At 51.9% G+C, this 23115-nt stretch overlaps 2 protein-coding genes and 1 pseudogene across 3 annotated transcripts in view; all 3 read right to left on the reverse strand.

Moving 5' to 3' along the window:
- The window catches only part of LOC105744001 (queuosine salvage protein-like), a 6016-nt gene extending 1275 nt beyond the window's left edge, over positions 1 to 4741 (reverse strand). The window contains exon 1 of the mRNA XM_023704820.1: positions 4738 to 4741. The gene's annotated coding sequence lies outside the window, so the exon portion shown is untranslated. The remainder of the gene's footprint in view (positions 1 to 4737) is intronic.
- The window catches only part of Elovl5 (ELOVL fatty acid elongase 5), a 77400-nt gene that overhangs the window by 14152 nt on the left and 40133 nt on the right, over positions 1 to 23115 (reverse strand). Inside the window, exons 1-4 of one of the 2 annotated variants that reach the window (XM_023704819.1) lie at positions 9720 to 10793; positions 9387 to 9668; positions 8289 to 8354; positions 5698 to 5885 (exon numbers count right to left, since the gene is read on the reverse strand). In XM_023704819.1, the coding sequence (XP_023560587.1) occupies positions 5698 to 5885; positions 8289 to 8354; positions 9387 to 9420 (288 nt within the window). In that variant the 5' untranslated portion in view covers positions 9421 to 9668; positions 9720 to 10793. Of the gene's footprint in view, positions 1 to 5697; positions 5886 to 8288; positions 8355 to 9386; positions 9669 to 9719; positions 10794 to 23115 lie in introns of those variants that run through there. The other variant, XM_004644616.2, reaches the window with a different exon arrangement.
- LOC105744004 lies at positions 11036 to 11546 on the reverse strand (annotated as a pseudogene).

The following is a 23115-nucleotide window of genomic DNA, read 5'->3' on the forward strand; positions in this document are numbered from 1 at the left end:
TATTCTACTGAGTTATCTTTCTGGCCCTTAAATATTTTAATTCCAATTCCAATCTGAAATAAAAACTGCAATAAAGAATAAAGAATAAGTTTGGAGTCATTCCAAGTCAGACCTACCTATCCAGCTATCAATGCTTTTCTCAAAACTGTATTTTATGTGTTCTGAGTACTCAAGACAGAATCACCTCTCGCTTTTCACAACACAGCTCTAACTCAAACCTGACCTTGTGTGAGCCGTGGCTCACCTCTGATTGCTCAGCATCACACAACCGTGGCTCTGGCGCTTGCTTGTCTCCTTTCCTGACACTCGGATGGATGCATCTGGTGGAGAAGGCAGCTGTCCCAGCCAGGGGGCAGGCATGGAAGGGACGTCCTCAGGCCAGGCGCCTGGGCAGGAGGCCCTGACCTCGGGGAGGCCAAGGGAGCCCGAGCAGCACAGCCCTCAGGGTGCGCTGAGAACTAAGGCTGAGAGTCAGGAGGTCGCAGGTCTGCAAAGCCCAGGAAGGCAGCCACCCCCACAGAGCCGCGCTCCTGTCTCTGCAGGTCTCCAGTGACTGAGGCCTGCAGCAGCCCAGCCGGGCGCCTTGGCGCTGGCAGCTTCGCACAGCAGCAAGGGGGGCACAGGCCGAGCCCCAAGGACATCCCCTGTGCTCTGGCCACAGCTCACAACCGGGTTCCTCCTGCAGAGGCAGAGCCTGGATGGCAGCCTGCTGACGGGCCCACAGAGGCGGGCCGAAGCCCGAGGGCGGCCTGCAAGGCTCCCGCAGTCCCAGAAGCAGCTCAGAGCTGCCAGTGGGAGAAGGGAAAGCTGCAGTTCCAACCACGGGCGTGGGGGGGACCATGGACGGTTTCCAAAAGGCTTCCACTGGGGTGAAGTATGCTCTGAGTCTGGGGTGGAAGATTCACATTTGCTGTAAGAATGGTTTCTAAAGACTGTTGGGAGCTGCAGGAAGGTAGGAAATTGATCAAAGGTGTGTAGGTGGGACTGGGCCACAGTGCCTAACGTAAACAAGCTACCTCACTCTGGAGAAAAACATCCTGCCTGGTTGAGGCCAGCTATTAGTTGCTAGGCAACCTTGTGTTAATACCTTTGCAAAAGCATAAATACAGGATTGTTTCGTTGTGAGGTGGAGTGTAATCTTGCCCATCAGGCCGGCTGGTGACCACCCAGCCCAGCTTTTGTCTTGTCCATCTTCCTCATTCCAGGTCTCCCCAGTAGGTAAAACCTTCACAGTAAGCCCAACGGATCCCCACAGAAGACCAAATAGCTAGGCTTGCTACTGGTGAAAGGCAAGGTTCCCGTGGGCCAGCAGGGATGGCAAGGCGGGCTCAGGGTTAGCCCTTGCCCGTGCCCTGCTGCCCCCACTGCCAGCTGGCACAGAGCAGAGCTGGGCCTCAGCCACTCAGCGCTGCACCGTGGCCCTCGCACAACCTTGCTGCCTGCACACCTGCTGCAGATGGAGGAAGTGACGGACGAGCTGGGAGAGAAGCGCAGGCAGCCGTCACGCTAAGGACAGGAAGGCTGAAGGCCCGGCCCTGCATGTGCGGCCTACCTCAGCAAACTGTGACCTGAGGGTACATCCGCGAGGTGCCCCAAGGCCTCCAAAGAGCATGCTACGGCCTTCGCTCCTGCCCCAGAGCCTGCCTGCCACTATGGACTGGAAGCCCTACAAACCCGTACATGTTAGTGTGGTCCTGCCAGGAGGAGGGTGGGAATGCTCCTCTTTGAGGGCACCGAGCAGGCCAAGAGAAAGGACATACGGAACCCCAGTGGCAGGACCACGAGCACAATCAGAGCTCCCAACCACTTCTGTCACACAGCTTTCCTCAGCAGGATCAGGCACCCAGAGAGCATCGAACAGAGAGGCAGTCTTGTGACACGAATGACAGAGACCAAAAGCAACACACAGGAGAAGAGGAGAGCAAATAAGGGAGGGCGGACAGGCAGGAAGCACCTATGCAAAGGCGAAAGGTTTATACGATCTGAAGAGAAACCAGAGTATTAGGAAGCACCCCTTAAATGCGAGGAAAGAAGTGTGGGGGACGAGGAGGGTGGAGAGGAGACCTGGAAGAAGTACAGCTGCTTGGACTCGTAAGGAGAGATGGCGAACAAAACAATGAAAAAGTATTCTCAACATAAAAGCTATTGCATCCACGAAACAAGAATGGCATTTTACTCTACATAAAAAAGAAACCTGCAGAAACCAAGAACATAATAACAAAAAGTAATACAAAAGGATGGAGAATAAATTTAAGAGTGTTTCCCAAAGGCTAATACAGAAAGGATTAGGGAAGAAATTTTGAAAAAGAAAACAATTTTAAAGATTAGACATATTATGTACTGTGCCAACTACACATTACTCACAATTGTAAACATTACATATTTCAAACATTAAAAAAGAGAGGGCTCAAGGAAAGGATAGAAGGGGAGGGCGGGAAGGAGACAGGATGACTAAAAGGAACGGTGTACATACTGTACCAGTTCCCAGGAAAGTAAACATGCGCTGCAAATACGAACACACTAACAGTAATAGAAAAGGACCAAATAACTAGTACAAAGTTTCTCTTCTACAATGTGGAATTCTACTTCAGAATCATCTCCGCTGTCCGTGATGTCAGACAGCACCTGTACACTCCACTCTCCATTGCTGGAACAAAACACCTAACACCTACAGCTTAGAGCAGGGCAGGTTCCACTTAACTCAGACACTCAAAGCTGTGGTTGTCTGGTGGCAGGCCTAGGGGAGCACACAAGCAAGGGGACCACCAATGGGAGACCCACTCCCGCCACGCCCTTGCCGCACGCCTCCCTCAGCCCTGAGTGTCAGGCTTTAATACAGCCAGGCTTCCAGCTAAACTGACAATGCAGACTGGCATAAATCCACTCCTTGTCAACTCCTCCTTAAACCACACCAAATCTCTAAACACATACAACATGAAGGTCATCATTTTGCCTGATACACCATAACTCCTCTGTACGTCTGAAAATGTAGTAATCCCTTCCCCAAAGACTCAACGATAGTAGCGCTGCTAAAAAGTCCAAACTCAAGACAACTTTTAACTCTGAGTCCCTATAAATGACAAAACACAAGTTTCTAATGCAAAGATACAATGGCAAGGGTAAGCGTTCCATTCTAAAAATAAAGATTAGGGGCTGGAGAGAGAGCTCAGTTGAGTAAGTGCTTGCTTGGCAAATGCAAGATCCTGAGTTTGATCCCTGGTACCAAAAAAAAAAAGAAGAAGTAAAAATAAAGATTAACTGGCATGGATCTGGCAGCAGATGAGCTTGCCAGAGATCCTATACTTTCAAACTGAAACGTACCACAGGGCTGGGGACGTCGCTCAGCAGCACAGCATCTGCCTGGCAAGCACGAGGTCCTGAGCTTGATTCCTGACACCAAAAAAAAGTACTACTGTTACAGTATCCCTCAAATCATGTACCTGCCCTTCAAGCCCTAAGTATGTGAGGTCACTAGAAGCGCACCTCTTTTTCTTGGTCTTCCTTCCAGCCACACACGTCACCACCTGAGTCCACATGCCACCTCTGTTTACACCCAGCTTGGGCTTGAAATGGGGATCTGGTCATCTTGCTCCCACTAGTCTTCACCTGAGCTGTCTTCATCTCCTTTTGCAACCACTGATTTTCCACATACCAACCCAGAACTTGTCAAAGTGGCTCAGAATTTATAACACAGAATAAAGACACCAAAGACTACTTACTTTAAAAATTCTTTGCAGACTCAAATATGTAGGTAAGCAGGCGGGAAAGAGTAACACCCCAAACCTACACACACAGGTGTGTGGCCAGTTCCACCCCACGTGACGTTTCTCTAAAATGCGTGCCCAGGACGGGCCTCACCAACCTCTTTAGTTTGATCTGAAGCAAAGCTCTATGACTGCCCTTCTGTGTCTTAGTATTCAGTGACACAGAAATGCCACGTGAGAACAGCCTAGACCTAAATGAGAGCTGGCCAAGAACACACGGTAGCGGCCTCACTAACGGGGTCTACATACGCATACGAAGTGAACTAAAAACCAAAGGGAGTTATCTCCGGGCTTACGAAGGCGTCTCTCTCCTCGTATTTTATAAATGTGACTGATGTGAGGGGTGGCTGCCTGCTCACCTGCTACCTCTCAGGTACTCTGAATCGTGAACATGGGCATTTCTTACGTCCCATGGAGCCGAGACGCCCCGCAGAGGACAGCTGCACTTGACAGTGGAGCAGGGTCTTCGACTCCCAGCCCGCTCAGATGCAATTTGTACAGCAAGACAGAGCACTTGTCTTCTTTACCACAGGAGTATCTGCTGAGGGACACTCAGTTATGAAGTTAATAGTTCTACCTCTAAGGGTTGAGAAACATCTGAAGCAAATGCTTAAGTTCTCTAAGATTCAGTCATCATGAATCTGTTTCTCTATAATACTCAGGCATAATAATACACTCTGCAGCTTCTTACAGAGCCGCTCTACCACCTGTGAGTTGTGGCAGGTGCAGTTCGCTGCAGAACCTGATGGCTGCTGGACTTCTGTCCCTTGTGCACTGAGAGCTGTACCCCAGTGGGGCGAGGAGTCACTCCTGCACATACCCCTGCCTCCATCCCACCTCAATCTGGAATAGGACAGAGAAAAGCAAAAAGCAGCTGCAAGCATTTCTTGGAGGGTCAGGCCTAGTGCAGTGCTAGCGAGCACCTGTCGCTCTCATCTCTAATGTCGGTGTCGGTTCATGAGATGTGCGGGACGAGGAAAGAGCTCACAGATGCGGCGCCTCCAGCGATCAGTGCTTTCCTCGAGGTGAGCCCAACACTCGGGTATACAATGGCTGCAGCCAGGCCATAAAAAAGATTTGAAGAAACTACACAGGCATTCCAGACCTGTTTGTATCATGGCTTGATTTTCCACCTGAGAGGAGCTAGCAACCCAGAACGTGCAGAGGCCTTCCCTAAAACACATACACAAATGCTACTCCTGCGCAGCACTCGTCTGCCTCCGAGTTCTGCCCTCCGGGACACAGGAGGGATCAAAGTGCTGATTCCAACGTGCCTTTCCCTTTTGTCCCCCCGTACTGAGGTTGCGATGCACGGCCTACAGATGCTGGGCAGGCATCTTAATCGAGCTACACACCGAGTCCTGGTCTTCCATTTTGCCTTATGCTACAATACCTGCCTCTGAGACTATCACATCTGATGTCCAACATCCCAGTCATGTCAAAGAAATAACTGGGTGTGAGCGCATGCAAGTTGCTCAAAACCTCCCTGTGGACCTTGCCATCCACTCGCCTTAGCTTTCAAAGAAGAACCTGTGAGAGCCAACGCGTGAGCAGCTCAGGACGAGGCCGAGCTGCCCTCGAGTACCCCCGCTTCCGGCCTACACAGCAGAGGCAGGCTGCTCTGCGCGCTGCGCTACGTCTCGCTCAGACCTGCCCTTCACCTGTCCTTCATGCTCTGCTCTACCCTGCTCACAGCGACTGAGTTCTCAATATCCCACAAAACAAAAATAACAAGAGAATCAATACTCAAGGCACCTGCTCTAGAAGGCATCTATATAAACGACTCCGGTATTTTGAAAAATCAATCTCAAAAATACTCAATGCATTAGCAGGCTCGGGTGCCCCGTCGGACCCCACTCCCCACAGCAGGCGGCCGCTTCCCCTCGGGATTTGAGTGGGGACAGAAGGAGCGCAAAGGAGGTGCTGGACTTACCTCGACAAACATATAGAGAGACAGCAGGGTGAGCCCGAGGTTATACACCACTAAAATCCCCCGGCAAGAGAACGGCTGTTTATTCTTCATGTATTTTGGTCCCAGCCATACAATCATTAAATAAATGACAGAGCAGACCAATGTAGGTAAATAATTGTCTAGAAGAAACCATCCTTTTACTCTGGTATCTGAAAAACAACAAAAGAAAAAGTTATTAATAAGGTAGATAAATGTTTTGAAACACAAAATTTTTTTCTAATTACAACTTACAGAGCCACCTAATATCTGTATGTGCACATCCACCCATGCGCAGCCCTCGTACACACAGGCTGCTTCTTTCTGGCACTGAGGAGTGAGCCTAGGGCCTTGCGGATGCCAGCAAACAGCTTCGTCCAGCCCCGGCAAAGCAGACGCAGAGGATGACTTTTTTTTTTTAATTTTATTTATTTGTGTGTGTGTGTGTGTGTGTGTGGCCAGCTCAGCCCACCAGGGGGCGGGGCTGGCTGGCTGGCATGTGGTGCTGGGGGATTGAACCGCGGTCTCTGTGCTTTGCTAAGTTTGTTCTAAGTAGGTGCTTTAGACCACTGAGCCATCTCACCAGCCCAGGATGACTTTTTAGCATCAGAGGAGGAGCCCTTAGCTACGTATCATGAATGATGTCTATTACTTACGGTTTTAGGTAAATAAAATAATGAATTATGCCTCCTACAATACTTAAAAGAAAACAAGATAAAGTGGAGTTTCCCACCAGCTGGAGTCGCTGGACTGACACAGGGTCAGGAAATCCACAACCCAGGATCTGAGAACTCTTAAGTCCTCTGAGCCAACGCATCACCCAGGATGCGACCCAGCGCCTGACCAAAAGGCAGCATCTTCTAGGAGCAAGTGGTCAACAGCAAGGAGACAGTGACGCAAGACAAAAAGACATCAGGCTGGGCTGGTGAGATGGCTCAGTGGTCTAAGGCACCTACTTGGAACAAGCTTAGCAAAGCACAGGGACCGCGGTTCAATCCCCCAGCACCACATGCCAGCCAGCCCGCCCCCTGGTGGGCTGAGCTGGCCACACACACACACATAAAAAAAAAAAAAAAAAAAAAAAAAAAAAAAAAAAAAAAAAAAAAAGACAACAGGCTGGTAAAATGGTCAGCATCGCATTCAGACCATTCAAGTGATGACGTGGGGAGGAGCTTGAGCAAGAAACCTGCGCCACACCCTTCCCTAGGCAGAGGCCAGGAGGGAGGGGACACATGCCCAGGGCCCTCCACCAGCCAGGGAGAGTGCTCCTCACGGACGACGGCTGATGGTCGACTCCTGACGCTAGGTCGCCTGCAAGGCTCAGCTGGCCCTTCCCGAGGGAAGAAGGGGTCTCTACACGTTCCCCTCGCATCCTGCTGCAGAGTCACCCGGCAAGTATCTCCATCCACCCACAAAGGCTCTGGGGAAGCGTCCTCCTTAGAGCCACAGGGACACATTGGTTCTTCCCCTGAACAGGCTGCCTGAGCTGCTGCGGCCTCCCTATGAGGGGAGGTGGGGCCCTCCTGAAGACGGGTGGCAAAGCGAGGACTCTGGCTAGCATCACAGAACACCCAAATGACCCCGGCGCCGCCCGACCTTGTGACGCATTGTGGGAAGTAATGGTCACCACCTGCCGGCAGGCTGGCGGTGGCTGGGCTCTGTCCCTCGCAGCCCACGTCCTCGTGCCTCCTGGACACGGCGGGGCTGACGCCCACCAGCTGCTCTTGCCCTCTCACTCGCTCGCCCGGCCCCTGCAGAGTACCTCCATGGCACCCAGCGCCGACCCAAGGCCGTGCCGTGCCTGTGCCCCCAGGCCCCTGGCACAGCGCGAGGTGTGCACTGGGGCCCACAGCCCCAGCCCCCTCACTGTTAATCTCTGTGCTGGGGTCAAGCAGCACTGCATTTGTAATGCACTGGTAGATAAAGTTCTTTGTTTTAAAAGTCATGAGTGAAACTGTGAACATCTTCATCTGTTTAAAAGCTATGTGGTTATTCTGGGCATCTGTGGACCTACAATGTTTCTTCTTTCTAGATAAGACACTGAAAGAAGGGACCACGGAGCTGATTTATGTGCTAAAAGATGAAAAGAGGCCTAATGGCAGTGCAGGAGCCCAACAGCAGTGAGTGGCACGGAGAAGCCCGCAGGCCTGGAGGTAGCTCGCTGGTGCCGCTCTGGCTAGCCAGCGCGCACAAGGCCCAGCCCAAACAGGCACGCCTGGGAGACTTGCTTGAGTCCAGGAGTTTAAGGGCAGCAAGCAGAGAGCTGCGGAAGGGACACGCCCGAAACGCCAAGCGAGCGCAGCCTGCCCCAATCGACGCAGGTAGCGCTCAGAAGCGCATCCTCGACTAAGGCCCTGGAGCCTGGCCTGGTCTCCTGCTGATGTCAGCAGGGGACACTGCGCAGCCAACACTGCCCGAGGCAGAGCCGTGGCAGCTTTCCTGACAGTCAGGTGCTATGAGGGTGAGCTCTGTCTCATCACAGAGCTGGAGAATGCCTTCTGGCAGCTTCACGCTGGACTCCCCAGGGCTGCGGTGCCAGGCAGAGCTTCGGGCAGCAGAAGCAGAAAGCGCCTCACCTCGGGGACCCAGCCATGCCCTGAAGTAGGTACTGAGCGAGGCATCGAAATTTTCCATTTTAAAACCTGTTAGGAAAGAAGGACACTGATTAGTCTCTCTCAATGCTTTTCATACATAATTTTTATAACATAATAATTCTTTTCAAAGAATACACAATGGACACATGCAGTTTTTCACGCTAAAGATATCTTTTTTAATCCCTAAAAGTAACTTAACGTGCCAGTTCCAAATTGAAACCCAAAAGGAAAGAGGTGAGCCCGAGAGCCCGCTCTGCAGGTGACGCAAGCGCCGTGCTCTGAACATCCCTTCTCAGTTCCAGAGCAGCTCTTTCTGGGAAGCTGCATGCGAGCGGCCGCGGGGCTGGAGCCGCTCACACTGGGGCGGCAGAGCTGCGCCCCAACAAACAGGCGGCGGGAGGAGCCCAGCGGGCACTGTGGCCGCCAACCTGGGGCGGCGAGGCAGCACTTTCTGCCCTCCACCGCACCCCCGCCCCCGTCAGAGGGGGCCCAGGTAGTGCTTTTCTAGATGCTCCCCGAATGACCACGAAAGCCTCACGTTCAGTGGGCCTTTTTATAATGCTGGGTCCAAACACATTAGTGGATGATCAAGTAAACGTCATGTTAAAAACACTAACTCACTGATTACAACAGAGAACCAAAGTGCTTTACTGTTCAGTGAGACTTCCATAAACTTTTGTTCTTAGTGTATTTATGACCTCAGGTGTGACATAAAATGTATTCTTACTGTAGTGTCAGTATAAAAAGTTCATAAATGGGGCTGGGGAGATAGTTCAGTGGAGTAAGTGCTTGCCTGGCAAGCACAAGATCCCGAGTTTGATCCCTGGTACCACCAAAATAATAATAGTAACAAAAAGTTCAGAAAAGCAGTTAGACGTAGAAGGATACACAGTATGTATTTGCTCTCGCTTAGCATCTTGGAGATGGCAGTTACATTCACCTCCACGCTCTAACTTTCTATAGCTCCTCACACTCACTCTCCATTTGAAGGAAGGCTTACAGTTAGAGGGTAGCAAGGCATCCTTCCTGTGCACGCTGCCCAGATTTTCACTACTGAAGTCAGGAGGCGCACAGTCTCATCTTTCTCGGCCATTCTTCTTCTAGAAATCATCATCAATATTTTAATTTGCAGGGAGAAGACAAGTCAGTCCTCCGCATGCCACGCTGAAGTGCCGCCTTCTGCACTTACTCCAGGGAGAACCCTTCACCCAGTCAGCCCACAGCACTCACACTGAAGCCACCTGGCTGTGGGCTAGAGCCAGGAGCCGGCAACCACTGAGTGTGCAAAGGGGGTCCCCGGGGACTGCGTCCCCGACAGCTCTCCTGTCCCTGGCACCTCTCGCCCCCGCCTGTGGCGGCAAACTGAGAACACTGCGGCTCCCACATGAGAGCGGCCACCGCTGTCGCGGCCACCCACAGCTGTCCAATCCTGGCGCTGGGTCCCTGCGGAGCCAGTCTGTAGTACCAAGACTGAAGACCTGATGGACAAGCTGCCCACCACAGACAGATTTACCTTACGGATAATTCTTACTAATTTAACAACAGGCCACACTAAATGAATCCTAGTCAGGTATTAAGCTGGAAGGTGCTTTTTAAGATATAAAGGCCTCCCTTGGGCCAGCAAAACAGCTTTGTGCTGAGGCCTTCACAAGACAGCGAGGGTTTAAAACTGTTCCACTTACTAACAACGCGGATGCGGCTTGGGCAAGTTATTTAACCCTCTGCCTATGAAATGGGTAACACCGTCAAGTACTTGCCTTAAGAGTAAGAAGATCCAATGATGTAATGCGCACCGGGCCTGTTAAGCAGTGCCTCGCATGCAGCAGGCCCCCAGCGCTCCCTCCTGGTGTCGGCCTGAGGACCAGCCAGGACTCCAGGGCGCTGCTGCCGGCACCCCTTGTTGAACCCACCTTTGGTCTGAGTGCTGTGGACTGCTGACCCCACCCTGGTCCCTGTCCACCACAGGCCACCGAGGAATTCCCAGTCACTGTCACAGTCCCCAGTACACATGTCTAAGTCTCAAGAGCAACAGAAGGTAAGGGGAGGTGCTGGCAGCCCAGGGCAGGAGGCTACCAGGAAGACACATTGTCTAAGCGCAAAAGCACCTATCTACTGGTTCAAATGATTGTCAGCTAGATCAGCACAGAGCAGCACACCTGGCCCCCAAGACTAGGACACTCAGGGAGGAGCGCAGATACAGGTAACCCCAAAGCAGAACTACTTCGCAAGCAATGAGGAGAAGGATGCAAGCGCATGCATATGGACGCTTAGCAGCACTCTGTAAGAGCAAGATTCTAACAGCAGTATCTGGGGATTTGATCTCAGGCATGTACCTAACAGAAAACAATAGAAGAGTCATTTACTCTGCTTCTGAATTAAAAGGCCTTTTCACAGCTGATCTTTTCAGTTTCTATACAGAGAAGCTGGAAACAAGCAAGGAAATCTTTAAAAATGAAAGAATACAGGCTGGATGGGACAGGCGAACATTAGCGGACTGAGAGGAAAAATAAGGTCCTGGAATTTCTTTCTTTCTTTTTTTTTTTTTTTTTTTAGATTATCTGAAATTTTTAATCCTTTCTTTACAGGTTACTAGATCACTTTTGATTACGAAAACTGTAGAAAGTTAGTAACTGCCACAAGTGAACGCCAAGTGGTGGCACATGTCAATTTTCCAGAGTCCTGCTTTGCGGGATGTCTGAATGCACTGCGTGGGGTCTCTGCTCACACTTGCTGGAATCATTTGTGGCAGATTTCAGTCCACAGGTCGCTTTTCCCCATATTTCTTTGTAAACTCTTCAGCATTCTTACAGAATTTTTTACGGTCCTTAGAGTATTCTTCAGCTAGGTCAGCCCGGAGCGGGTGCTCAGGCTGGGGGTCATTCACCAGTGCTATGAGAGACTGGATTACTTGGTCGGTCTTGGTCTCTGGCTTCCAGTTCTCAGCACTAATTACCGGCAGGCAGACTTGCCCTTTTTCATCAATGTTTGGGTGATAGACTTTGTTTTAAATGTGATCTTCGGTGGTTTGAATGGATACTCTGCTGGGAAGTTGATTTCAATTCTAAACGCCCCCTTATCATATGGAGGGTTGTCAGGAACAATAAGCCCTTGCCAAGTCAATAAATTAGCTTCAATAACCTGGATGTTACGGAAGTTCTTCATTCCACATTTGCGGATCTCTTCAAGCTCCTTCATCAGCCTCCTGCTGGCCGCCATCTTGGATCTGGTGCTGCTGCTTTCCAGGTCCTGGAATTTCTAACAGTGAGCCATTCTGCAGAGGACAGCTGCGCTGACAGAGCAGGGTGTGAGAGCCCAGGTTAACAGCATGGCCCTGGCATGCAGTGAGCAGCCTGACTGAAAAGAAGGCAACAGCATTCAGTCCATGACTACCACGGACCATGGCATGCTACCGAAGGAGGTGTGGAATCTAGAGTCTGGAGGCCTGAGGAGCCCGGCTACGAGCTCTGCCCCAAAGAATCCGAGTGCAAGCCCATGCTGGGCCGAGCCCTGAGGAAATGCTCTTCTGTCCATATAAATCCAGTAGCTCTGCTACAAAACCACACACAAGAGGTGATTTTGCTGGCAGCAACATATCTGCTCTTTAGCTGCTTTTCTCCTCAGCTTGAGAACTAACTGTTCTCTTGGGGCTGCAGAACTTTTCACAAGCTTTAAGAAACATATTCAATGTAATGAAAAAGCAGAAAAACAACAAGGGGAACAAGAACAAGTGGAAAACAACAACAATAATTTTCCAAAAGCTGCTTGCTATTCTGCAGATGCCTATGATGAAAAGGGAGAAGGGAGAGCCACTGTGCCCCAAGGCCCCCATCAGGCCGACACCAGGCTGGACAGTGGTGTGTGAAATCCTTCTCCAAACTTCCCCAGGCCGCGCCCGACAGGCTGTGTTTACACAGCTGCCAGGAGACACCTTCAGCGGAGGGCGCCCCCATCCACTTCTTCCTTCTCACTGCAGTCACCTTAAGGGCCTAATCATACCCCAAGCTCCTGGGGCTGCAGAAGGAGTAAGTCAAAGGAGAAAAACACACATGTACAGAAGTCCTTTCACCCTCAGCTTCAACTACTCATCAATCAGTAAAAAAATACATGAAGGTAGGGCCGGGGAGATGGCTCAGTGGAATAAGCGCTTCCCTGGCAAGCACAATGGCCTGAGTTCAATCCCCAGTTCTGCCAAAAGGAAAAAAAAAAAAAAAAAAAACATGAAGGATCAGAAACAAGTCATATTCTGAATGGTACACCGTCCTGACTAATGTAATGAAATCTCACACCATTCTGCCAGAGAATCTTTTTTTTTTCTTTTGATACAGGGTCTCACTATGCAGCTCAGGCTGGCCTTGAGCTCACTTTATAGCTCAGGCTGGTCTTGAGCTTGCATTGATTTTCTTGCCTAAGCCTCCCAAGATGAACCATCTTTTTGTCTACAGATCCACACTGTGTATGCTACCCTCCTGACAATATAGGTCTCCATTTCACATTATTGAGGTCTCAGTGTGTTCAAGCAGCCTTTCAGACTGGCAATTTGCATATGCAAAGAAGCCATAAAAGTGCTTCCTCTAAGCAAAGAGCTTAAAATTTATTGTGTGTGTATTTAGAAAAGATGGTGTGTACAGGGTGAAAAGAGAGGGTACAGTGTGTAAAGGCATTTGTACTATGTGTGGTTTCTGGTATCCACCGGGGATCCTGGAATATATCCCATGAGCGGGAGCAGACCACTGTATTAATTATAGGCTGCAACATAAAGACATACACTATATGAAATAAGTGTGAAGAAGAAAAATAATGCCAGGTCTGGCAGACAGGATGCATCTCAAAGTGGGACTCATGTGCAATGTAGCTGCAGGAGGCTGTGCTAAAAAGCAGCAGGAGTGCAGCGTGGCCAGCACCAACAGAGAGAAGGGCCTGGCCCACACAGCCTCGGGTTCTGCGCTCCACTCTGCCCCAGGCCCAGGCTTGCCGCAGCAGACAGGCGAGGGCATGGCCACTGGCAGACACGAAAGAGGGTGCGACCTCGACTGTTCTCTGTGCCACAGGGACAGGACCCCAGGTCTCTGTGAAGAAGCGGCTCCCAGGTGCCGCCCACGGCAGCTGGGCACCCCAGGCTCTCCGGACCACTGTAGTCACAGGTACCAAGCTCAGGCACTGGGCAGTGGAAGGCAGGTCTGGTCCTGTGTGCGGCAACGGTACAAGCCACTCTTCAATCGTCAGGTGCCCCGCAAAGTGACAGGGAAAAGGACACAGCTGGGGGACCAGTCCCTCCCAAAAGCCAGGCCTGCAGACACCAAGCCAACGCACCCATCCTCACCCACCAGGAGTCTCCGCTCCCACCCAGGTGAGGGGCCATTCCAAGCCACAAGACCAGGGAGAACAGGACCCGCTCAAAGCGACTCCAGCCTCAGCCTCCCGAGGCTGCTCACTGCTGAGCAGCTTCACCTGCGAAGGCGAGTGCAGGGGGCAGGCTGCAAGGTGCTCATGCCCTTTCCTATGCATTGCCCCTAGCAGATGTGCTGAGCCGAGAGCCACTTCTGCTGTAGAGCCTTGGCACATTCTTGCCACCCTTTTAGTCCCTCACTTGGGAATTCTGTCACTGCCACCCCATGTGAGTGAGCTCTGCACAACACTGCACCCCACGTGAGCCCTGTGCACCTGGCAAGTTCTGTCATGGGTACCATGTTTTAGGGTTCGGGAATACTTAGGCCTGAATTTCAGAAAAGGACCATGACTACTCCAGCATGAGATGCAGAAGCCTCGGGGCCAGGGAGACAGTGCAGCAGGACTGAGTGCCTGCCTGGCAAGCACAACGTCCCGAGTTCACTCCTCAGTACCGCAAAAAAAAAAAAACAGAACAAACCCAAAACAGAAACCTGGAAACACTGAACACAAAAGGGCAAAACCCAAATTCTAGAAAGATTTGTCACCTCCAAGTGCAAAAGTACGCCCAGCTGAATCATGGGAGTTCAGTAAGCACCAGCATTTGCAGAGGAAGCCTGCGTGCTGGCGGCCAGCCTCCACCAGGCTCCCCAGCAGGACAGCACTGTCTCGTTTTGTTTTGTTTCTGGGATTGACAACAGACAGAGCAGAGGGAGCTACTGTCACCACACTCCTGTAATCCCAGCATGCAGGAGACTGAGGCAGGATGATCATAAATTCAAGGATAGCTGGGGGCAACTGAGCAAGACCCTGTTTCCCCTCAAAAAGTATCTGTCTCCTTGAGGGTGAAAATGCTAATCCTTGTGCCATTCCTATCTGGTTGAGGGAAACACAAAAAGTACTCAGCAGGCTGGCCTGATAGCTCAGCGGGTTACAGCACCTGCTTAGGCAGAGTGCAGCAGTGGGGTTCCATCCCCAGCATGCTGTGCCGGCCACCGCTAGGGCGAGCTGAAATCTCAACTGAGACTGGGCATGGTGGACGCGCCTGTAATCCTAGCACTTGGGAGGCTGACAACATTCGGATCACTATGAGTCCAATCTACGTAGTGAGACCCTGTAGACTCTGCACTAAATACATTTTAAAAAAAGTACTCAGCAAATGGAAAGTACTGGGACCTTGATGCAAACTTGTCTGAACAGACATTAACATTTTAAAATACATGTATGAGCTGGGTACAGTGGCCCAAACTTGCAGCCTCAGCTGCTCAGTGAGATGCAGCAGGCCACTCGCAGGGACAGCCTGGGGAAAGACCTGCTCTCAAAACAAAGAGTGAAGGATGTAGCTGAGCAGCCAGCACGTCTGGGTCTTCCAGTCTGTCTCTCTGACCCCACCCCCATCCAGAGCTGGCGCATGCGTCACAGTGAAGACGGCTGGCTGCCTATGCCTGTAACCAGTCCGCTCACTCACTGACAGGTAAAGGCTGCTGTCTCCAGGATCCAGATTTTGTTTTTCTGGCTGCTTTGAAAGCTCGCCCTCCCATGGAATCAGTCAAGCTCATTCCTTTTGGTTTAAAAACACACTGCAGCAGTTTACTGCCTAGCACTGCTCCCTCATCAAACCGCGCTTTATTTTTTTGAGTTGTCAGAGTTTACCAAGAATGAGTCAACTGGGTGAGTTCACACCACTGGGCTCCCGGTCAGGTGCGGGCCCCCACCCTTGCTCGAACCCACTGGGTCTTCCCAGGGTCAATCTGGGCTGGGCAAGAATGGGAATGCGCTTTGGTCTGGCTGCCAGTTACCCCAAACAGCACACAGTAAATGGTGCTTTAATTTGAATTTAAAAGGTTTTTCTAGACTAGGAAACATCAGCTCCTAACGAAGGAGAAAGGCTGCTGCACCCTGCTGCAAGGGCTGAAATGTGCAAGGGAGGAACAGACACTAACAAAGCTGCCGGCCGCAGCAGCGGACAGGGCCCTCCAGAGTTGCTCTGCATGAGGGAGGCCCAAAGTTACCCCAGCCGCCTGTGGCTCCGAGCTGCGCGCCACACAGAAAGGACCCGCCCTTACCCAGACCCACGGCCAGTAACTGTCCAGGCAGGGCACCAGATGTCCTCAAAGGGGTCACAGGTCAGCCCCGGGTAGGGAAGGCAGAAGGCCTTGTGCTGGTGAAGCGAGCAATCTGGGGGGAGCTTTAGTCACTACAGCGAACAAGGCTCCCTGGAACCAAAACAAGACTGGACACAACCAAAGAGCAGCCTCCAGCTCCACCCTCGCTGTGGCCAGCAGAGCCCTGATGGGTCGCGCATGGTCTGCCAGCACACAGGCATCTGTCTGGTGTGTGTGGCTCTCGGCGAGTGCTGGGGAGCCTTTGGAGCCTGGGGCCGACACCGCAGCCCCAAGCCCACGGACTCACGGCAGCACGCCCACGCTGCGACCCGCGTGCAGCTGCAGGGAGCTGCCAAGCATCCATGCCACGGGCTCACCCCACTGCTCCCACCGGGTGAACACCCCGCACTCCTGCTCTCCCCGTACTACTTCATTCCTTCTTGTAGCGCAGGCTGGCCCTGGATGCACAGCAATCCTCCTGCCTCAGCCTTCTGAGTGCTGGGATCACAAGGGTACCCCCTCATGCGGCAGGCACAGTACTACTTCAGCCATCCCTGTAAAGGCCCCTCTTCGACAGCAGGAAGGTCACGCAGGGCCATGGGCTTTGCTCCTAAAGGAATCAGCTGTGGTCCTCCTGCCTGCTTTACCATGTCTTTCTTCCCAACCGCGGAGGACCACCTGGGCGACTCTCCTTGGAGGAGGAGCAGTGGTCTCCACTGGGCCTGAGCCGGGCCCTATTTCCATGCACAGAGCTGGCTAGGACTTTTCCTTATCCGTTCAGTTGGCCTTACGCAGTGATACTGGTCTGGCCAAGGTGCTGGCGGTACTCTTTGAAGACGGCAGGCGCCTTTCCCCCAACACTCCCCCCTCCTCGCTGCTCCCTAGCGTGAGCTGAGTCCAGACGGGATGCAGAGCCAGTGCTCCACACTGCCGGCTGGGATCCAGCCTCGAGATAAGGCTATGACTTCCTGGGGCTCGGAAGAGCACAGCAGAGCTGAAGCACCGATCCCAAAGCATTAGATACTAGCTCAATAATATAACGCAAATTACTTTTTCTGCGTGTCCTTCTCCTGCACACCGCTGAGGCGACTGCAGGCCTCCTGCCCGGCTCAGCTCACAGCGCTCACCTGCCTCCCGCCACTCTCACAGTCACTCATCCTCCAGCCGCTCCTTTCTTCTTGAATGAGCAAAACCCGGGTTCGGCCCTGGCCCAAGGCCTTTGTTCTGGATAGCCGTCACCATGGCCGGACTTAGGGCCCCTTGGCTCCCCAAAACTACAGATATGCCTCAGTGCTTTTATTCTCACCGTGGGTTGCACTGGGATTGGTAGATTGGAATAAATCTGACAGGACTCCAATAACTATAGGATTACAAACACAAACTTTCCGGACTGAGACGAGGACCAGAAGGGCTCTCTGTACTCACCCTTTCTCATTTCTCCAAGGCCCACATTAGCCACCACAAAGTCCCTTCCGCATGGCCTCCTTGCCGCACGCGTGGACCACGTATTCACACACAGCAGCTGCCCTCTGCTATGACTAGAACGCTTCCTCCTGTGGAGGGAACATGCTCTGCACCTCCCGCGGGCTGCCTGCGGGTTGTTCCAGCACTGTAATCACCTACAGGCAACACTACGAATGCAAAGACACAGCTGCTCTGACAGAACAAAAAGAAAGGTAATGGGGTTGGGGGTTAGCTCAGTGGCACAACGCCTGCCTGGCAAGTGTGAGGTCCTGAGTTTGACTCCTGGTACCCAAAAAAAGGAAGGGAAAAGACATACCTAAGCCCACAACAACAGCTTCCTGGACACAGACAGAACTGTACATACAGAAGGCATTTCCTCAGGGAGCACTTCCTGGACACTGCTGATCTGGACAGCCGGCTGACGCTCTGCTCTTACTGATTAGCTCAGAAAAGGTGTTTTGGAAGGTGTGGAAAAATACCACACACACACACACACACACACACACACACACACACATCAACATTCCAGGGAACTATCTTTCCAGATGCAGAAGCCAATACGTAAATACACTAGATCTAAGAAAACCACATGCAGATAACATTTTCAGCAGCATTTTTTCCTAACACAATCTTAAGAACTTAAATCAAGGGCATTTTTTATTTGCAGTCCATAATGTTTACACTCCTTGTACGGAGCTGATGCATGCATGTAACACATCTTCATTCCTTACAAGGAGATTCTGCCCAAGCAGAAATTATCCCCGTTCTTGTTTTTTGGTTTTGAGAATGGAGGTGGTGCCTCCTCCCCACCTTCCCGAGCAAGAAAGCACCTACTCCCTCCCTCCAATCTTGTACCTACTCTTATTTAGGAGAGCAGGTTTCCGCCATTGAGAATCCTCCCCCCAAGGAACTTCTCCAGAGCCTCAGCGTGGAGCACACCTTCCAGGCTGGGCTCCACCTCCGCCCCAAGGAAATTCTTCACACCTTCCAGGACACACACAGCACTTGAGGGGCTTCGTGCCAAAGGGCCCCTCCTACCCTGACCCATTTAGCAGACCATGGGGTGGAGGCTTGCTGCTGCAGAAAACTACTATCATAAAGGTGCCAGTTTAATTTTCACATAAAACCAAAGAACAGGAACTGGGGATAATTTCTGCTGGAACAAAGCGTGTTCTGTCTCTGGGAAGGAGACAGTGACCACCGACACAGAAGCCTCCTTGCTGCTGGTGAGGGAAGTAGGCAGGCACAGAGGGATGCAGAAAGTGACTGTCTCAAGCAACTCTACCTAGGAACCAGCTAATGCTGCCGGCTGCAGTGAGGTGAGGGTGCAGTTCCTCTCAGGGCAGCAATCCAGTTGTTCCTGCCCGCTCTTCCAGCTCCCAGCGATGTGAAAGGCAGCTGGCTCAAGTTAACAAATGTTTAATGAGTGGCTATTATGCGCGGGCAGCATACTGCTTGTTAGGAAAGGACTCTGATGGGCAGGCCTGACCCCCGCCTTCCTGACACTTAGGTAGAGACTGATGTGCAGAGGGGCCTGGGGGTCAGCTGTGTTCTGCTAGCAGTGGCTCAGGACAACCGCGCAGTGGTGGTGACCCACAGTACGTGTGGGCCGGCTGTCCTCACTGAGAGCTCTAGAAGGTCTGCCAGCACTGCCCCAGGGCCAACCTAGTCTGGGTTCAAATCCCAGCCCTACCACCAGTTGGGAGGTCCCTGGCCAAGTTCCTTATCCTTTCTGTGCCTGCTTCCCAGTGTGTACAGTGAGTGAGTGAGTGTCATTACAGCACCATCCCCTTGTGACTGGGAGCAGCACGCAGCTCAGAGCTGTGAGAGGAGACTGGGCGCCGCCGGAACTCAGGCTCAGGCTCTCTCACTTATGCTCGGCCTTCGCCAAAGGTCGCTCAGGGCCTCTCCACTCCGGGCGAATCACATGCTCATCACCGTAGCAGCACCTGGGATCTGGGATCTGTAAGATCTGAGGCAAGTTTCCTTGCTGGTCATCAGCTTCTCTGGAAGTGGAAGTACCAATCAGTGTCTGATGCGTAGTATAAAAAGGAAGTAAATTAATAAATTTATTTTTGTACTCTTGGCAACTAGCAAAGGGTGGGTGCCCAACAATTTTATTATTTATTCTGTAGGTGGTCCCCAACTTACAATTTTTCTAACATATGATGGTGTGAAAACAACAAGCCTGCTTGGACTCCTAATCTTTGGCCAGCCAGTGATACTCGGGGCATGCAGCGCCATGAGGCTGGAGTTCAGAGCCCGTCTTCCACAGTGTGCCACGCTAGGACAGGTTCATGTGCACACAGATGGAGAGGTGGCGGAGCTGCCAACATCGTAGAGCACTGGTAAAGCCTGACCTGAAACCCAGGACTCCCGCCGTGTGGCCTTCTGCTCTCACAGCACCCTTTGCAGACTCTCCAGGGAGCACCTTCTCTACTTCCTGTTTAGAAGACAGAGAGGGACCACGCACTAGTACTGTGCCGATACACACAGCTTGGTCTATGAGAGTAAGATACAGAATTAATGCAATTTCAAATAGCATCACTGAGTGAAAATGCACGCACGCGCGTACACACACACACACATCCCAAGGGCGCTGACAATGGAGGCAGGGGAAACTGCAGTCTGGCTCCAGATGGGAGAAGTGGGGGTCCCTGTTGGCCTCGTTTTCACACTCCCCGTCACGTCCACTGCACCCCCAGCAGGAAGGACGTGGCAGCCCTGTTTGCTTCAGAGCTGTGATTATCACTTAGCCATGTAACTACGCACTTGACCCCAACCCCGCCAGGCTCCTGGCATTCCAAGGGGGCAGCTCTCCTGTTCCCATCCGCACCTCCAAGCCTGGCACTGCGTGGCACCCAGAGAGAATGAGTGCGAGACAAATCACTTCACGCCTGAGAGGCTCCCACACAAGGACTCTCCGGTCGGACTGTGTCCCAGAATCGCACTGAACTTTAGAAAACGCAGATGCCTCCCACCCAACCCTAGAGATTTTGGTTCAACACACTAGGAGGAGACAGGTTTGTCTGTTCACAGTTCCTACTGCAATTCCACTTTTGGAGCTCTCCAAGTGTAGTCCTTCAGACAGAATCCAAACTACACTCTGCTAACAGAGGCAGGACAGCAGTCTGAAGGAAAGGCTATTTTTTATTTCAACAAATTTCCTTACAGTGTCTTGCTCGTCCTAACTACACCAGCGGAAAGCAGGGAGGAAACCGCAGGCCCTCAAGCCATCTTGGAATTCGAACCCCGCAGGATTGGTGCTCAGGGCCTCCAAGCACTGCACCACAACGCAGCATGTGCTCCACAGCACACGCTGTTCTCCGAGCCTGGAAGGCACAAAAATACCACTGCCGGGAAGGAAGTCCCTACACCTGACACCGCTCTGGGCAGCAGGTGGCCAGGACCAGGTGCGTGCAGCTGGGCGAGGGTGGGAACTCACCCATCCCCTTCCCGTAACCTCTAACTGCAGCGTCTCCTGATGGAAGGACTTTAACTACCACTTGTTTAACCTCACTGAACCGACGCTGCCACCAACCCAATTATGGCATGCACGTGACCAGTCAACTGGGCACCTCCCTGGAAGAAGGCACGGAGGGCGACGGGTGAGCCTGGACGCCCACCGCAGATGTGCTCTGGCTCTGCTGCTGCCCGTCCTCAGCGGAGCCACTTCCCACCTCGTTACCTGGAGTAGTCGCTGCCAGCTTTCTTCAAGAGAATGTGGCATCTGTGAGAAGCTGCCAAGTCACGTCTGCCAGCCAGCACTGTAACCCCAGCACTAGGGAGGCTGAGGAGGAGGGTCACTGAGAGTTCAAGACCAGTCGGGGCTACCAGCCTGAACTAAAGAGAGAGACCCTGCCTCAAGCAAATGAACGAAGGAAGCAACACAGACTGCCTGTGAGCCCTCCTGGTACACACTCTTACGTTGCGCCCTTCTGTACTAACCAGCGTTCTGTGCACGTTCAAGTACACAGTAAACGGCAGGATACTATATTTCCTATCTTGGTCAGCTGCCATATTTTGGGCCCGGTGTCCTCATCGCTTGCTTTGGGAGATGTCCACTGCCACGACGTGAGCAATCCTACAGAGGCCAAGGGCCAGGACCTAGGCCTTCCGCCCGTGCCAGCTGGATGAGCTCAGAAGCAGACCCCGGGGCAGATCTCGACTGGCTGCAGATGCACCTGCGCCTGCACGAAGCCCCTCTGCCACAGCAATCCAGCTTGCTCAGCCCCCTGGAATGCCTGATCCTCAGAAACTGTGACGGTAAAGGGCCGACCAGATAGCTCAGCAGACTGAAGTGCCTGCTTAGGCAGAGTACAGCAGCCGGGGTTCCGCCCCAGCCTGCCATGCTGGGCCCACCCTCAGGGCGCACTGACAGGTGATTGAGGCGATTGAGACTGGGCTTGGTGGCACATGCCTGTAATCCCAGCGCTTGGAAGGCTGAAAACAGGAGAATCACTAAGAGTCTGATCTATGTAGGGAGACCCTGTAGACCTTGCACCACATACATTTAAAAAAGAAAGAAAAGAAACTGTGAAGGTGGGCACAGTGGCCCATGATGCCAGCCATCTGGAAGGCTAAGGCAGGCAGACTCCAAGTTTGAACCCTGGCCAGGTAACTTAGCAAGCCCTTGCTGCAAAAAAAGTGGGGGTGGAGTAGGGATAGTGAATGAATGTGGGGCTTAAATTCTGCATTCTGGAGTAATCTGTTACTCAGTAACAGAGTGAAGGCTCAGAAACACTGTAGTCAGGGAGTGGGACGAGGACCCTAAAGGTCGGCTCTCCTCTGGCTCCTGGTCCCTGATAAGGAAGGCTGAACACCCCTGCACCACTAGGGATGGCCACAGGAAGATGAGAGGGTGGGCTACCCGAGTACAAAAGGTGTTACAACAGCAGGGCAGCACTCGCCGCTGGCTTAAGACGAGGGACCAAACATGTGTTATCAATAATCCCAGGGTTATCTGAGACTGGCCAGTGACAGGTTGCTGACAGGCCTGGTTTTCTGGGCTTCCCAGCAGACTTTCAGTGTTAAAGCCAGGAGTTTCCAGGCACCACAGGAAGTACTTAGCGGTGCCGGGGAGATGGCTCAGTAGAATAAGTGCTTCCCTGGCAAGCGCAAAGGCCTGAGTTCAATCCCTGGTTCCACCACAAAAACAAACAAACAAAAAAAGTACTTAGCACTTTACTCACTGCTCAGAAGTTCACAAAGTTGTTCTTCAACTGTGGAGTTGGTCCAAAGCTGTGCTATTTGCAAACCACCAATTTTTAAAAGTACATTACAGAGCCACAGGTAGCTTATGTTGTGCAACAAATTCTGATTTATTTACTTATTTTCTGTTGTAGGGAAGGGTCTACTGGGTGTTCAGGGTTTCACTACTAGATCGGACTCATAGTGATCCACCTATTTACAGCCTCCCAAGAGCTGGGATTACAGGTGCGCACCACCACGCCCAGTCTCAATTCCCATCTCAGCACGCCGGGGGGCAGGGCCAGCACGGCAGGCTCAGAGAAGAAACCCGCAGTCCCTGTGCCTGCTTGCAGGCACTTGAATCCACTGAGCTACTTGGCTGACCCTCATGTAACAAATTTCGAAATGTCACCTCTTAAAATGAAAATCACAAACCTCTATCTCAGAGTTCCCAAGAAAAAGACTGTTGAACCCTTTATCCTCTCTGTTAAAAGTAAGAAAGGTTGCTGCTCTTATGATACAGATTAACATGGAAAATTTTCAGCTTCATGTTCTGTAAATTTGTTTCAGCCCTTTGTTGTAGATCTTTGCTGTAGTTATAACCTTCACACGTACTGAAGTTCAGGTGGAGCTCTACAGATTTTGGACTTATCCAGCTGCGTCTG

The sequence above is a fragment of the Octodon degus genome, unplaced genomic scaffold, assembly GCF_000260255.1.
Source record: "Octodon degus isolate 3935 unplaced genomic scaffold, OctDeg1.0 scaffold00205, whole genome shotgun sequence".
Classification (NCBI taxonomy): domain Eukaryota; kingdom Metazoa; phylum Chordata; class Mammalia; order Rodentia; family Octodontidae; genus Octodon; species Octodon degus.